At 43.6% G+C, this 17,192-nt stretch overlaps 2 protein-coding genes across 2 annotated transcripts in view; one reads left to right on the forward strand and one right to left on the reverse strand.

Moving 5' to 3' along the window:
* The window catches only part of LOC308474636 (uncharacterized protein), a 158,425-nt gene extending 154,037 nt beyond the window's left edge, over positions 1-4,388 (reverse strand). The window contains exon 1 of the transcript XR_013984785.1: positions 4,088-4,388. The gene's annotated coding sequence lies outside the window, so the exon portion shown is untranslated. The remainder of the gene's footprint in view (positions 1-4,087) is intronic.
* LOC308474626 (uncharacterized protein) overlaps positions 1-16,343 on the forward strand; it is a 93,853-nt gene extending 77,510 nt beyond the window's left edge. The window contains exons 5-9 of the mRNA XM_081001171.1: positions 10,051-10,167; positions 11,214-11,330; positions 12,166-12,282; positions 13,118-13,234; positions 16,051-16,343. Of these exons, the coding sequence (XP_080857297.1) occupies positions 10,051-10,167; positions 11,214-11,330; positions 12,166-12,282; positions 13,118-13,234; positions 16,051-16,158 (576 nt within the window). The 3' untranslated portion in view covers positions 16,159-16,343. The remainder of the gene's footprint in view (positions 1-10,050; positions 10,168-11,213; positions 11,331-12,165; positions 12,283-13,117; positions 13,235-16,050) is intronic.
* Positions 16,344-17,192: the final 849 nt, after the last annotated feature.

Consider the following 17,192-nt stretch of genomic DNA (forward strand, 5'->3'; position numbering starts at 1 on the left):
GGGTTTGCCGCTCACACATGCGCAGAAGCGCCAAATTGCATAAAGCGTGTGCGCAGACGCGGCCCTGCAGGTTACGAACGCTGTGGGTTGTGGACGTGTCTTCGTCACGGTTTACATCCGCAACCCGAGGTTCCACTGTACACATTTCCAGAGCTAATGCTAAATACATTAATTCTGGTAAATGAGCCACCATAGCCACTAGAGAGCCATGAAAATTGGTGTCCTGGGCTTTTTAAACTGGTCTACTTATGTACTATCTGAAACCAAAAGGGCACATTGCCTGCCAGAATTATTTTCAGCGGATTAGGCCTGCACGCCTTCTTCCCTGTCTGCTACAGGTTCCTGCATTTCAGGGTAGCATACCCTTCAACATTTCTCCAATGAAAATAGGGATGGCCCATTCCATAATGATAATTTAACTATGTATACCCCACACATCTTATTGGGTTGCCCATCACTCTTGGCAGCTTCCAAAATATATATAAAAACATTATAAAACATTAAATATTATAAAAACTTCAGACGGCTTGGGGGTTGGAATAATTCCATACCCCCCAACATTTCTCCGATGAAAATAGAGACATCCTAAGGAAAAGTGGGATATTCTGGTATCAAATCAGAAACCAGGATGACTTCTCTAAATCGGTGATATCCCTGGAAAATAGAGACACTGGGGTGAACTAGATGTTATTTTGAGCCCTTCAAGCTCTACAATTCTACACATCTTCTGAAGGTGAGGAACCTAACTTTAGGGCCATCAACGATAGATCTCCTTGTTTCTTTGATGCGGATAAACCACCAACAATGCCCGAGTGTGATAAACTGGGAAGGTTCTGCCAAGAGGATCTCAGCAAACCCTGTCCGTCTGGTTGGAATCTTCCGAGTTACTGTGGCATCAATACACAATGCTGTGCCCTTGAGGGATACCCGTGAGCAGCCTACCTCCATGGTTGTGAACGTCTGATGGCTATGCCAGTTCTTCGGGATCTTTGCTTGTGGAAGTGGTGCAAATCTGCCCATGTGTGAAAGCAGACAATGAAATAAATATCAGTTTGCTCAGATGAATAAACACAAAATAATTTCACAATGTTGAAATTGAATGTGTATTTTTCTTTTTCAAAAGCGCCTACTGCTAAATATGACCCAACTCCAACGAAAGAACATCTTATCTGCTGAAAATCCCTCTTGACTGAAGTCCTCATCAAGTAGTCTCAGGAACAGATAATTGAAGCCAGTGCTTTTCATGCAAACAGGTTATGGGAACATGGGTGGGACAGGCTGAACTCAACCCAGACTGAAAGCATGACTGAATTGAAGCTGATTTTTAAGGAGCCGTTGCCTTGTGGGTGACCACAAATAATTGAGGGTGGCATTTAGTGCTATTGATCATGGCTAGAAAAGACACCTCTATTGGTCTGTCACCCCTCCCCCAACTGTATTTCCTGGGTTATGAAGGCGCCCTAAAGACGTTAAAGCAAAGATTATGGGATAATGCACAGAGTGACTTGAGATCTCGATCACACACAGTCTGTAGTCCGCTGGCAGTAGGAGTACAATATGGGCATGTCTTTCAGTTAACATCTTACATTAAAAACTTGACAGTAGCAAATTATCGAAGGCTTTTCACCAAAGCCAGACTAAACGTCTTTCCTTCTGCAGTGTTGGATGGCAGGTTGAGAGGAGTTCCCTACCAGGACAGACTTTGCTCGTGTGCTCAAGACATTGATTCCATAAAACATATTTTGTTGCACTGTGCAAAATATGAGCAAGCCAGGGCTGAACTGATACTACCCTTGCTGGTACCTTACCCGGGAAAATCAGAGGCTCACTATGTCAGGTTTCTATTGGAAGCCCGGACAAATGCTAGAACATTAGCAGTGGCAAAGTTTTTATTGCTGGTTGCAAGAACCAATGATCCCTATCTTTTGAACAAAATGCTTGTTTAACTTGGAGGTAGGCTGTATGAATTGTGCATTGCTTTGTAACTATTTGTTGAGTCTCTGGACCATAATAAAGATTGATTTGATTTGCTATTGAAGTTAATGGACATGGCTGCATTAGATTTATTTATTTCCATGGGTCTACTCTGAGTAGGACTCAGAAATTTTTTGAGGGGTGGGAATTTCTGTGAATGAGAGAAGAGACTCAGAGAGGTTCCAGGGTGGGGAGGGGTGGGGAGGAACTGAAGAACCAGGAAGGGCTATTGCTGCCTAGTGATCAAGATCCCAGGGTCAATCATCATCTGGGCCTTTCATTCTTTTCAACTTTCATTCATACACATTAATTCATAACTGTCAGGGACTGGGCAGAGGAGGAATGGTGGAGACCGCCACCCCAACTTGACCCTTCCAGGGAGGAGGAAGTGGAAGATAGTTTAGATTTACAACAGGGGCTTGAGGGAGGTCACAGCTCAGAGGCAGATGGGGGGGGATTGGGAAATGATGGGAGATGAGAAGGAGGAAGCACTGGGGGGGGCAACAGCTGATGGACATAGTGTCTTTAGAAAGCATTCCTGACCCCCTCTCTCCCAGAACCTGTTGAGCCTTGAAAGTCAGAGAGCAAAGAGCTCAAAGACAGAGGGTGCATAGCAGCACCTGTAGAAGTGATGAATGAGGACGTGGCAGAGACGGGGGTAGAGGGTGGAGATTCACTCGGGAGAATGGCATTATCCAAGAGGCTGGGTTCTATAGCCTCTCTCTGTAATGACTGAATTATAAAAGGACGGTAAGAAACATTTCCTTGTGTTTGTACGTTCCTGGCAACCAGCTGGGGGTTGCTGGCAACAGCCTGACAATAACAAAACAACATATAATCACAGATGCCAATCAAAATAAAATACAAGTAGAAAAACACTAGGACCACATTTCCGTACAAATTCCAAACACTAATAATAATAATAATAATAATAATAATAATAATAATAATATCGAAAGGTTCTGAGTAACAAGAATAGCTTTATACTCTCCTATGCCTTCTTACTTCAGTAACTTCTAAAAAGACTTCATTTCTTGGCAAAGGCATTTCCTTGTTGTCTGCCCTCTCTTATTCTCACCATGTACGGCCCAGATTTTAGTTATTTATTCCCTCATGGTTGTTGTTCTCATTTCTTCCCCGGATTTTGTAAGAGGGTTCTGGCAGCAGGTAAGAGGTGTTGCTGCTTCAATATGTTTCTGTATATGCTGGAAGCCGCCCAGAGTGGCTGTGGCAACCCAGTAAGGTGAGTGGGGCCCAAATGGAACAATGGAGCAAAAAAGGAAGAGGACATGCAAGCCCAGCAGGTGGCTATCCCTGAAGCCTTTGGGGTTCAGCGGGACCTTGTGATGCGCTCCAAAGGCTTCGGGTTCCTTTTGCTGAAGCCGGGAGAGCAAGACTCTTCTGGCTTCAGCAGAGAGGGAGAGCTACGCACCAGCCCTTCAGCGAAGCGGAAGGAGAAATGGAAGGGGCACCGTTTCTCCTGCAGCTTTGCTGTAGGGGCACTAAGCAGAGAGAGGGACAATTATTTTTTTCCTGTTCTCCCCCTACTATGGTCCGGTGCATCCTATAGTGCGAAAAATATGGTAAATGGTGTTTCTGTGCACTGCTCTGGTTTGCCAGAAGCGGCTTAGTCATGCTGGCAACATGACCCGGAAGCTGTACGCCGGCTCCCTCGGCCAGTAAAGCGAGATGAGCGCCGCAACCCCAGAGTCGTCTGCAACTGGACCTCACCATTACCTTTAATGGAAGAGGAGAAAAATTAGCAGATAAAGTACTCAAAGACCCAGATAGTTGGCCTCTATGTCAGACTTCATTCCATTTTTCTGAAGGTTTCAAAACCTGTCAGTCAGAATTACAGCTGTTCTAAACCTCAGAAATAATTTCCCATTTGTGTCCTCCCCTGATATTCACAATGGCTTTCCCTTCAAAAAAATCACAAACTGGTGCAAAAATGTGGTGGGTTGATCTCAATGCTGAAGTGAGAGAAACCAAAATAGATGGGTTGGTCTGAGCTACAAAGCAGTTTCCCAGATTTCTGGCAGAGGGATTGAACCTGAGACCTTCTGCATGCACTACAGCCCCCCCCCCCCCCGAGTTTGAGCTTCCCTCTTACCTGCAACAACGTGGAAGAGGATGAAGACCAGAGCAAAGCTCAGGAAAAGGAACCTCATGGCTGCAGTTTCCCCTGAGATCTTTGCCAAAGGGAAGGCACTCTAAGGCAGAAGGAAGTTGGATGAAGCAAGGAGGTTCTCTTTACGTAGAGTGTTGACGTGCCAAAAAGATGCTGAAACACACATTTGCGCGCCTGAGTGGGAAATGCTGCCAACAGGTATTTCCTGCAACTGTCAGCATCTGAACCCTCCAGGCTCCTTTTCTCTTAACTCATCATAGGCAATTTATTCGTCTTGGACACCATCCCAAGATTTACCTGCAGGATAACCTTTTTCAAGTCAACAAGTGCCTGTGTGGAAAGACACGTCTTCTACTGTATCCCAGCAATAACAAGTCCTTCAGCAGAAACACACCACACCTTCTCCTTCCCAGCAAGAGCTATTCCTGGTGGAGGAAGGAACTTCATCTGCTCCTTCCCAGAAAAATGACACTGTTTCCCCTGCTCCTCAACAACAGGATCAGGTCCCTCAGCTGAAGGGCATCACTACTGTTTTCACACGTATTGAATCACAGATCACATTATTCAGTTAGATGCTGGGAACAAGTCTTCTCAGAATCATAGAATGATAGAATTGCAGAGTTGGAAGGGACCCCAAGTCATCCAAACCAGCCCCTGCAATGCAGGAATCTCCACCAAAGCATCCATGATAGGTGGACATCCAACCTCTGCTTAAAAACCTCCAAGTCAATTGTCAGGGAAGGTTCGAGACCAGCGAGACCAACAGTTTGAAAAAGACTGGAGCAATTTTATTATGTATTTGAAAGAACATTGTAAACATTTAACAACACTAACAGGACTAATTTAAAGGTTTGCTAGTCAAAAGGAGAAGAATATTTACAATTATAAGGGTTATGAAAATAGAAAGAAAGGTACAGTGGTACCTTGGGTTAAGTACTTAATTCGTTCCAGAGGTCCATACTTAACCTGAAACTGTTCTTAACCTGAAGCACCACTTTAGCTAATGGGGCCTCCTGCTGCCACCGCACCGCCGGAGCACGATTTCTGTTCTCATCCTGAAGCAAAATTCTTAACCTGAAGCACTATTTCTGGGTTAGCGGAGTCTGTAACCTGAAGCGTATGTAACCTGAAGCATATGTAGCCTGAGGTACTGCTGTAGATAGGGGAAATGAGAAATGTGGGTGAAACTACAAACTGAAGTTAGAAAGTCAGGTTGGAGGGATGGAGGGAACTCAATGACTTGAGAGAGTCAAAATATAGGTGATGATAAGAAATGTAAAAACTGTATGGTGGGGTTTTTAAAAAATAAAAATGCCAGTAAATATTATACATAAAAATAAAAACCTCCAAGTCCACAGGCTGCTGAGGGAGATTGTTCCACAGTTGAACAGGTCTTAATGTCAAATAGTTTTTCCATATGTTTAGTTGGAATCTCCTTCCTTGTAACTTGAATCAATTGCTTTGAGTCCTACGTTCCAGAGCAGGAGAAAATGAGCTATCACATCTCCTCTCAGTCTCCTCTTTTCCAAGCTGAACAGAATAAAAATTTGCTCATGCCACATTGAATTTATTTTATTGATCAGAAATACATTGGAAATTATTGTTATTCCAGGTTTGCAGTTTTCGGGAGCCAATTTGTTCGGCTACTAGGCCATTCGAGATACAGTGGTACCTCTGGTTATATACTTAATTTGTTCCGGAGGTCCGATCTTAACCTGAAACCGTTCTTAACCTGAGGTACCAATTTAGCTAATGGGGCCTCCTGCTGCCACCGCCATGAGATTTCTGTTCTCATCCTGAGGTAAAGTTCTTAACCCAAGGTACTATTTCCTGGTTAGCAGAGTCTGTAACCTGAAGCGTTTGTAACCTGAGGTGTTTGTAACCCGAGGTACCACTGTGGTTCCAAGCTGAGCACATTCCACCTTTTCACCATTATAACATCAAGATCCTTAGTGTCATCATCGTCACAATCGCCCTCTTCAAAGAACTGCAGGCGTTCAGCTTCCGAACCCTTGACCGCTATGGGCTCCTCAGTCTTAGTCTCAGCCTGTGATGCATTTTCCTAGGTTTCAATGCCTTTGCCAGAGATTTCCTATCATCTCAACACTGCTGTTTCGCTAAAGAGTGCCCTGCACAAACAAACAACTCCTCGTAGCGCTTGATTTATAACAGAACACAACTACTTTATAATATGATCATGGAACCCCCAAAAATATAAAACAATGCAGCTCCATAAGAACCCGAATCAGGTCCAACATAGAATTATTAATGAGCCTTTAACCATATGTACCTTAAGTATGTACAGAAACTCAATGAGAGGCCTGAGCTTGCTTTTGCTAGGTAATCTCACTTATATTAAGTCCAATTTGTGACAAACAAGCTCTCATCTCATCAACGCAAAGTCTTTTCTGATTTCGATGCTATACTACACTGAAATATCTGAATGTTTCTTTCCCTGTGCTTGAATCTCACAGCCACACAACCCATTCTTTCCTGACACACCATTCCTTTGAGAACCACTGATATAGATGTTAAATGGCAAAGGGGGCAGAATCTGTTGCTCACCTTGTGATCTACTGCAAGTGAAAGGTGGCAGGGGAAAGGTGAGTGTATCTGATGGGAAGAGATAGCCTGCTTTGCAGCTCAGAAACCAACCTCAAGCATATCCACATTTCAGGACTGACAGAGTGCAAGAGCTTGAAAGGGTCAGCCCTCAATCTTACTCCCTTCTGGTTATTGGTTTTTGGGCCTCCCTGATCCAGAGCCAAATTATTGGTCCAACACACCCTCAAGGATCTAGATCAAATAGAAATCCAAGCTTGTCATTAAATTGCTTCAGGTGCTTAAACCTGTCCTCTAGGTGAGTATTGCAGCCTCTCCATTTGCAACAACCCTAGACAGCCAGTGCAAGAGAGAAATCCTGCTACATCTTCCAGTCCCTAAAACCCACTGCTCCACACACCCATCAGAAGAAAAGAGCCATGCAGTTCTGCAGCAGCCGTCCTAGATGATCCTTTGATGCAAGCAGTGCAGGAAAGATGGACCTCTAATGGACCGCTCCACCAGACTGTCTCTTAGGGAGAGATAGGAAGCAGGGCTCAAGGCTTCTGCTTTTGCCGGAGGCCAAGCTGAATCAGGCACCTCCTGGCCCTGAACTGGGCCAGTGGGCCATGATTGTCTAGAAACTGGTAAGGTGTTCTGGTTTTTGTTTTCCTCTTCCCTTCCTGTCCTTTTTCGCTTGTGTTCCATGTTTAGTTTTTTGGTTTTTAAATTGTACATAAGCCACTCTGGAAGCCTTTTGGCTGGAAAACATAGTAGGGAGAAGCATATAATGGGGGCAATGGATATAAAACAACACACATAACAAAAACAATCATGTTAAGCAAAATGCATCCAAAAAGGTGCAGAGGAGGAGGAAAGCAAACTGAAACGTTTCTTTCTTGGTTGGTATGGCAACTGCAATTGAACAGAACAGTCCAACCAAAAGAGGTTGCATCAAACTGCACTATGGCCAAGCTGTTACCCAAAATTCCACTTCCTTTCTATCCAGGCGCCATGAAGTTGGGAGCAGCTTTTGTGAGATGACAGGAAATCTGTTAATTGGTATGGAAGGAGAACAGGATGAGAAAGATTGTTCTGCAGATAAACCTTGGGATGGTCTGCAAGATGAATAAATTGCCTAGGGTGAGTTAGGAAAAAATGGCCTGGATGGTTCAGATGCTGAGAGCTGCAAGAAATACCTGTTTGCAGCATTTCCCACTCAGATGCACATATGTGTGTTTCAGCATCTTTTTGGCACGGCAACACTATAAGTAGAGGAAACCTCCTTGCTTCATCCAACTTCCTTCTGCTTTAGAGTGCCTTCCCTTTGGCAGAGATCTCAGAGAAAACTGCAGTCATGAGGTTCCTTTACCTGAGCTTTGCTCTGGTCTTCATCCTCTTCCACGTTGCTGCAGGTAAGAGAGCAGCTCAAGCTCAGGTGGGAGAGCATCTGCTGCAAATGCAGAAGGTCTCAGGTTGAGTCCCAGGTATTTCCCTGGTCGGCAACACTTAAGACCTTCTGCCTGTCAGTGTAGACAGCTATGAGCTTGATGGAACAACAGTCTGACTTGGCAGCTTCCTATCCTATCCAGCTGCTTAAAAGGGGTGGGGAGGAAAGTATTTAAAAACCTATTTAATAATGAAATTGAATTTGAATACATGACTTTTGCAAAAGCAGCAATGTTCAGGATGCAGCCTTAGCGACCAGGAAATTCCATGGTGGTCATTTATATTGCTTGGAAAAGTTTGGAAAGTTAGTGTCCATGATCTCCAAGTCCTTCCTAATTCCAGAGGTCCTGGATCTATGAAGAGTAAAAATCTGATGAAGGATTCCATTGTAGACCTAACCTTTGTTAAAGAATGCCCACAGTTGCCACCTCAGGACCCCATAAGTATAGCCAATGAAGAGATGGTGCCCACTGGGCAAATGGGTGCGCCTTACCCCCTCCGCATCTGGCTGGGAGTCGGGAAAGACCATAGCCATCACAGTTGGGTGTGAGCTGAGCAAGACACATTGGCAACACTACTGGGGAGATTGCAGAAAATACCATTCTCAGAGAGGGCACAAATGGCAAGGTATTTCTGAAGCTCAGAACAGCTGTAATTCTGATTAGCAGATGTTAAAAGCAAAGGGGAACCTTCAGTAGAATGGAATGAAGGCAGACTCAGTCACATGTTATGTGGGTCTGTGGGTGCATTATCTGCTATTTTTTCTCCCCTTCCATTAGCAACCTGTAAAATTTAGGTGGCAGCTGTGCTGAAAAGATCCCAGGAGCAGTAATAATAATAAACACAATTTTATTATTCATACCCCACCCAACTGGCTGGGTGCAGCTGAGTGTCAGCACCCTTACAAGGTTCAGGAATCAGTTGGAGTGTTTGCGTGCTGAAGTCCGGTGCCTGCTGCAGGGATAAGTGATTTCCATTGAGTTCTTTTCGCAAAAGAGATAAATATGCAGTAAATAAATATATATAAAAACAAGAAGGTAAAGGTAAAGGACCCCTGACAGTTAAGTCCAGTCGTGAAAAAGTCTGGGGTTGGGTGTTCAGCTCGCTTTACTGGCTGAGGGAGCCCTCGTCTGTCTGCAGACAGTTTTTCCAGGTCATGTGGCCAGCATGACTAAGCTGCTTCTGGCAAAACCAGAGGAGCACACAGAAACGCTGGTTACCTTCCTGCTGCAGCAGTACCTATTTATAAACTTGCACTTTGACATGCTTCCGAACTGCTAGGTGGGCAGGAGCTGGGACCGAGCAACGGGAACTCATCTGAGGATGGAGATGAGAAATCATTTCATAGATCCATTCTTGTCTGTGGGCAGTTCTGAACCCAGATTTTAAGAAGGCAAACTACTGATTTGAGTGTCTCCCAAGGCAGTTGAAATTTAAGCCTCTGAAAACTTGTTTTTGTTTTGTTTTTGCAATAGAGAAAAAGACGCAGGAAATGAATGAATGAATGAATGATGTCCCTCCAAACTCGACCATACTATGTAAAATTGATGATGTTGACCGGCTTTTTAGCAAACCACGCTTTCACTCTGAGCCTCGATCTCTCCATCAGTATTATGGGACATAATAATACTGACTTGCTGTTACAGAAGGCTTTGAATATTTATTAACTCATTGCATTCATATCCCACCTTTTTCTCCATGGAGCTCAAGGTGCCTTCTGTGGTTCTTGCTAATTTAATCCTCACAACCTGAGAGGCCCAAGGCCACTCTGTGAGCCTCATGATGAGGCTGGATTTGAAGGCTGGTCTCCCATTTCCTAGTCCAGGAACTCAGGCTCTCATACTTGGAAGTGTTCTTCCAATACTCAAAACAAAACATCAGTCAAACAAATGTTTATGTTTTGCACAAGGAGTTCTTTCAAATAATGAAAATCTACTTCCCTCTCTTTTGCACAGATGAACCTCCATTGTGTACACTCTTGGGAGGATTTTGCCAGGGCCCAAGGACTGAGAACTGTACCTACGAAGAGATTACAAACGTCTCCTGTGGCCCTAATGCACGCTGCTGTAGGAGTAAGTGATACCCATGATTGGTCCCACTCACATGTGAATGTTCACTCATTTTTAATCCTGATTTCCTGATCTACACTCTACATCTTCACTGGAGGAAGCAGGGCTATATTTTTGCTAAAGGAAATAATCACTGAACAGTTTGTGGATCAGAGTAGCTGATAATACGCTCAGGGCATATTAATTCTCTTTTTAGAAGTAAAAAGTTGGATTCAGTCTTGATGCAGCACTTCTAGGTTCTGCATCTTCTTTTAAGCAACAAAGATTCCCACTTCATTCTGCACTCACCAGAACTCACTTGAAGTACAAAAAATAATGTTGACCGGAGCATCAGTCAAATCAGGACTTCCCATGCCTGACAATCCAAGTCTGTGAGACTCCACCATGAGCTCACCAGCTGGCCTACTGATAACCACACTTTCACTCTCAGCCTCGATCTCCCCATCGACATTATGGGACATAGTAATACTGACTTGCTGTTACAGAAGGGCTTTGAATATTTGTTTGTTTGTTTGTTTGTTTATTGCATTTATGTCCCACCTTTTCCCCCATGGAGCTCAAGGTGCCTTCTGTGGTTCTTCCTAATTTACTCCTCACAACAACCCTGCGAGGCAGATCAGGCTAAAAGTGAGTGACTGGCCCAAGGCCACTCTGTGAGCCTCATGATGAGGCTGGATTTGAAGGCTGGTCTCCCATTTCCTAGTCCAGGACCTCAGGCTCTCATACTTGAAAGTTACAGATAGGTAGCCGTGTTGGTCTGCCATAGTCAAAATAAAAAAAATTCTTCCAGTAGCACCTTTAAGACCAACTAAGTTAGTTCTTGGTATGAGCTTTCGTGTGTATCTGAAGAAGTGTGCTTGCACACGAAAGCTCATACCAAGAACTAACTTAGTTGGTCTTAAAGGTGCTACTGGAAGAATTTTTTTTTTATTTATACTTGAAAGTGCTATTCCAATGCTCAAAACAAAATGCCCATCAAATTAACGTTTCTGTATTGCACAAGATGTTCTCTCAAATGATGAAAATCAACTTCCCTCTCTTTTGCACAGATGAACCTCCATTGTGTACACTCTTGGGAGGATTTTGCCTGGCCCCAAGGACTGAGAACTGTACCTACGAAGAGATTACAAACGTCTCCTGTGGCCCTAATGCACGCTGCTGTAGGAGTAAGTGATACCCATGATTGGTCCCACTCACATGTGAATGTTCACTCATTTTTAATCCTGATTTCCTGATCTACACTCTACATCTTCACTGGAGGAAGCAGGGCTATATTTTTGCTAAAGGAAATAATCACTGAACAGTTTGTGGATCAGAGTAGCTGATAATACGCTCAGGGCATATTAATTCTATTTTTAGAAGTAAAAAGTTGGATTCAGTCTTGATGCAGCACTTCTAGGTTCTGCATCTTCTTTTAAGCAACAAAGATTCCCACTTCATTCTGCACTCACCAGAGCTCACCTGAAGTACAAAAAATAATGTTGACCGGAGCATCAGTCAAATCAGGACTTCCCATGCCTGACAATCCAAGTCTGTGAGACTCCACCATGAGCTCACCAGCTGGCCTACTGATAACCACACTTTCACTCTCAGCCTCGATCTCCCCATCGACATTATGGGACATAGTAATACTGACTTGCTGTTACAGAAGGGCTTTGAATATTTGTTTGTTTGTTTGTTTGTTTATTGCATTTATGTCCCACCTTTTCCCCCATGGAGCTCAAGGTGCCTTCTGTGGTTCTTCCTAATTTACTCCTCACAACAACCCTGCGAGGCAGATCAGGCTAAAAGTGAGTGACTGGCCCAAGGCCACTCTGTGAGCCTCATGATGAGGCTGGATTTGAAGGCTGGTCTCCCATTTCCTAGTCCAGGACCTCAGGCTCTCATACTTGAAAGTGCTATTCCAATGCTCAAAACAAAACGCCCGTCAAATTAACGTTTCTGTATTGCACAAGATGTTCTCTCAAATGATGAAAATCAACTTCCCTCTCTTTTGCACAGATGAACCTCCATTGTGTACACTCTTGGGAGGATTTTGCCTGGCCCCAAGGACTGAGAACTGTACCTACGAAGAGATTACAAACGTCTCCTGTGGCCCTAATGCACGCTGCTGTAGGGGTAAGTGATACCCATGATTGGTCCCACTCACATGTGAATGTTCACTCATTTTTAATCCTGATTTCCTGATCTACACTCTACATCTTCACTGGAGGAAGCAGGGCTATATTTTTGCTAAAGGAAATCATCACTGAACAGTTTGTGGATCAGAGTAGCTGATAATACGCTCAGGGCATATTAATTCTATTTTTAGAAGTAAAAAGTTGGATTCAGTCTTGATGCAGCACTTCTAGGTTCTGCATCTTCTTTTAAGCAACAAAGATTCCCACTTCATTCTGCACTCACCAGAACTCACCTGAAGTACAAAAAATAATGTTGACCGGAGCATCAGTCAAATCAGGACTTCCCATGCCTGACAATCCAAGTCTGTGAGACTCCACCATGAGCTCACCAGCTGGCCTACTGATAACCACACTTTCACTCTCAGCCTCGATCTCCCCATCGACATTATGGGACATAGTAATACTGACTTGCTGTTACAGAAGGGCTTTGAATATTTGTTTGTTTGTTTGTTTGTTTATTGCATTTATGTCCCACCTTTTCCCCCATGGAGCTCAAGGTGCCTTCTGTGGTTCTTCCTAATTTACTCCTCACAACAACCCTGCGAGGCAGATCAGGCTAAAAGTGAGTGACTGGCCCAAGGCCACTCTGTGAGCCTCATGATGAGGCTGGATTTGAAGGCTGGTCTCCCATTTCCTAGTCCAGGACCTCAGGCTCTCATACTTGAAAGTGCTATTCCAATGCTCAAAACAAAACGCCCGTCAAATTAACGTTTCTGTATTGCACAAGATGTTCTCTCAAATGATGAAAATCAACTTCCCTCTCTTTTGCACAGATGAACCTCCATTGTGTACACTCTTGGGAGGATTTTGCCTGGCCCCAAGGACTGAGAACTGTACCTACGAAGAGATTACAAACGTCTCCTGTGGCCCTAATGCACGCTGCTGTAGGGGTAAGTGATACCCATGAGTTGGTCCCCCTCACATGTGAACGTTTGCTCATTTTTAATCCTGATTTCCTGATTTACACTCTGCATCTTCACTGGAGGAAGCCGAAGCAGGGCTTTTCTTGTGCTAAAGGGAATAGTGGTCAATCACTTTATAAATCAGGACATATTAACCCTATTTTTAGATGTCTAAATTTGGATTCAGTTTTGATGCAGCAATTCTAGGTTCTGCATCTTCTTTTAAGCATTGGAGCCTCAAGATTTTCCTCTGTGCACAGGGAATTTTGATACCACAGATATTTCGTATGAGTACAAACTGTGCAGGCTGCACTTCCCATGGGCAGTAACAACTGGAGGCTCTTATCTAAGTTTCCAAAATGTTAAGACAACACTCAGTAAATGAGGATGAACCAGCCGTCTGCTGCTGCTGAAAGAACGCATATGTGATTTGGCAACAAAGAGTCCCACTTCATTCTGCACTCACCAGACTTCACCTGAAGTACCAAAGTACATCACAATATCCAGTAGACCCGGAGCTAGAAACCTCATGGTCCCTAAGGACCTGAACCAGGGGAGGAATTCTTGAATGCCAACAAGGTGATAGTTACAGGTAGGTAGCCTTGTTGGTTTGCCGTAGTCAAAAGAAAATAAAAAAAATTCCTTCCAGTAGCACCTTAGAGACCAACTAAGTTTGTTATTGATATGAGCTTCCGTGTGCATGCACACTTCTTCAGATACACACAATGGTGAAACAGTGGTACCTCAGGTTAAATACTTAATTCATTCCGGAGGTCCGTTTTTAACCTGAAACTGTTCTTAACCTGAAGCACCACTTTAGCTAATGGGGCCTCCCACTGCTATCGCGCAGCCGGAGCATGATTTCTGTTCTCATCCTGAAGCAAAGTTCTTCACCTGAGGTACTATTTCTGGGTTAGCGGAGTCTGTACCCTGAAGTGTATGTAACCCAAGGTACCACTGTAGTTAATTCTGCCTTTTAGAAATACTGAGAAATAAATTGAAAAGCATCTGCAATCTGAGGCTGGAGATGAGAAATAATTTAATAGATCTATTCTAGCCTGTGGCCAGTTCTGAACCCACATTTTAAAAAGGAAAACAACTGATTTGACGGTCTCCTAAGTCAAGAGACCGGAAGGGTACAAGATTTGAAAGCTGTTTGTTTTGAAGAACATTGGAGGAGCTCAGCATGTTTAGCCTGGAGAAGAGAAGGTTAATTTGAGGGAGAGACATGATTGCAGCCTCTAAATATTTGCACAGCTGCCATGTGGAAGTTGTTCTAGAGGACAGGACTAGAACCAAAGGGGTGGAAATGAGAGAGAAGCAGGTTTTGAGGGACAATCTGTGAGGGATCCTGTTCTTGAAGATCCTGCATTAAACATGGGTTGGACTAGTTGATCTCCAGGTCATTTTTGGCTCTCCGTCCAGCTGTTAACTCACTGAACTTTCTGCTAATAAATCACATTTTAGTAGGATTATTTTCTCCTCCAAATCTTCTTTTCTTTTCTAAAAAACCACACAAACTAATTTTTATTTAGGAAAGTTTATTTATTACTTCAATTTTTATCCTGCTCTTCTTCCCAAAGGAGACTTGGGAACAGATATCTCTAATCACTTCATATAGAACTATTCATATTAAACTATTTTTAATTATGTTATTTATTTCACTTATATACGACCCTTCATCAAAAGATCCCAGGGTGGTTCACGAGATAAACACAAAAGATAAAATCACAGATCTATAAGGACAAAAAATTGAAAAGCAATTTGTGTTGCATGCCTTTTCTGATTATAAATTTAAGAGCAGGGGCTGTTTTCTCTTCTTTTTTTACAAATTGCTACCGGTAACTCCCGGTGAACTGTTATTTTGTTTTTGTTGTTTATTTTTGGCAAAAGAGATCAAAATACAGTAGATAAATAAGGTCCCTCTAAATACACCCATTCTGTCAAAAAATCATGTAATTGACCAGAGCTTCCGTCAAATCAGGACTTTCCTCTCCATGCCTGTCCATCTACATCAGTGACCATCTTGCTGTCCACGACAAGGTGTCTGTTGGGTTCTGTGCTATGGCAAGGCTAGGGAAAATTGGGGCAAGAGGAGACAAGGTGCAGGCTGCCCTCTGAGGAATACAGCTCTATAGCTGCTCCATCAAGGAACAAGCTGAATTGGGGGCTTTATGTTGTAGCAGCAGCAGCCGAATAGAAAAACAATGCGGTGTAGGAGTTAGAGTGCTGGAGGAGGACCTGGCAGATCAGGGTTCTAGTCCCCACTTGGCCAAGAAGCTCACCTTGGGCCAGTCACTGCTTCTCAACCTAATCTACCTAACAGGGTGCTTATGAAGATAAAATGGAGCCAAGAGAGTTATATACACCATGTGGAGCTCCTTGGAAGAAAAGTGCAATATAAATATCAGAATAAAAGATAAAATAAGAGTTAGAACCACCTTTCCTGCAAGATGCTGTGTCAATTTGAGGGTCCAGCCTTTGCCATCACCTCCTACCTCAATGGAGTGTGGGATCCTCAGGTCTCCCTGTGTTTTCGTGTGGTGGAGTCCTCAAAGTCAGCGGCTGCCAGTGGCCCATCCAGGATGGGTCAGAGGATGTCAGCAGTGATGTTCCTCTGAGAGCTCTTCTGGGGCTGGGCCTGCATGTCCTCTTCCTTTCTGGTACAGATTCCTTAAATGTTCCATTGAATCCTTCCAACACTACAATTCTATGATCCTCCCTCATCTCCTGAAGGTGAGCAATCCGACTCCAGGCTCATGAAAGTGCCATCAATTATAGATTTCTTTCTTTCTTTTATGCAGGATAATTATCAATGTAAGAGGAAATGGGGGTTCTGCCAGGAGGAACTCACCAAATGCTGCCCGCCTGGTCTAACTCTTCCGGCTTACTGTGGCTTCAGTGCACAATGATGTGCCTTTGAGTGACATCAGTGAGCAGCCCACATCCATGGTTGAGAATGTCTGATTGCTACGCTGATTCTTCTGGATCTTTGCTTGTGGAAGTGGGCCTGATCAATCCATTTGTGAAGCAAGCAATGAAACAAAGATCAGTCTGTTCAGATGATCATCTAATTAAACACATATTAACCTGCAAATTCGAAATTGTATTTTTTTCATTTTTTAAAAAAGCATCTATGATTAAATATGACCCTCCTCCTGTGGAAGTGCATCATATCTGCCCAAGATTCCTCTTGACTGAAGTTCTCATCCCTGTGTCCCAGGAGGAGATAATTGCAGCCAGTGCTTTCCATGCACCCAGGCAGAGCTTGGGTTTCGCTGCCCATTTGGTTATGTGAACACGGGAGGGATAGGCCGAACTCAACCCAGACTGGAGCCATGACCTAACTGGAGCTGATTATTCAGGAGCCACTGCCTTGTGGGTGCCCATAGGTCATTGAGAGTGGTATTTAATGCTGCTGAATGCACATCAGGTTTATTGATTTCTTTGGTATTACTCTTAGTGGGACTCGGAATTTTCTGAAGGGGTGTTTTCTGGAATTTTGAGAATGAAAGAAGGAACTCAGGGAGGTGCCAGGGAGGAGGTGGGATTGAAGAGTCGGGAAGGGCGATTGCTGCCTAGTGATCAAGATCCCAGATTCAATCACTGATCTGGGTCTTTCTTTTCAACTTTAATTTACATACATTAATTCATAACATAGCCAAGTATAAAATAAAATAGAAGCAGAAAAGAAAATTTAAAGTTCAACACATAGGAACACATATCCATGCCACTTTCAATTTATTTGTTTAGACATTTCTATCCCACCTTTCCCCAAAGAATTCAAGGCAATGTACATCGTTTTCTCTCATGAGCCCATGTCTCCCAGGTTTTGAGCAATACCACGCTTGTGCCCTTAGTTCCTTTGTCACCACTACCTAAAAGGCCCTCTGCCTACTTCCCTGTAACCTCTCCTCTCCTAATGAAGGAACCGCTGTTTATGTTA

This window comes from Podarcis pityusensis (genome assembly GCF_964106645.2).
Source record: "Podarcis pityusensis genome assembly, chromosome: 3".
In the NCBI taxonomy this organism is placed as follows: domain Eukaryota; kingdom Metazoa; phylum Chordata; class Lepidosauria; order Squamata; family Lacertidae; genus Podarcis; species Podarcis pityusensis.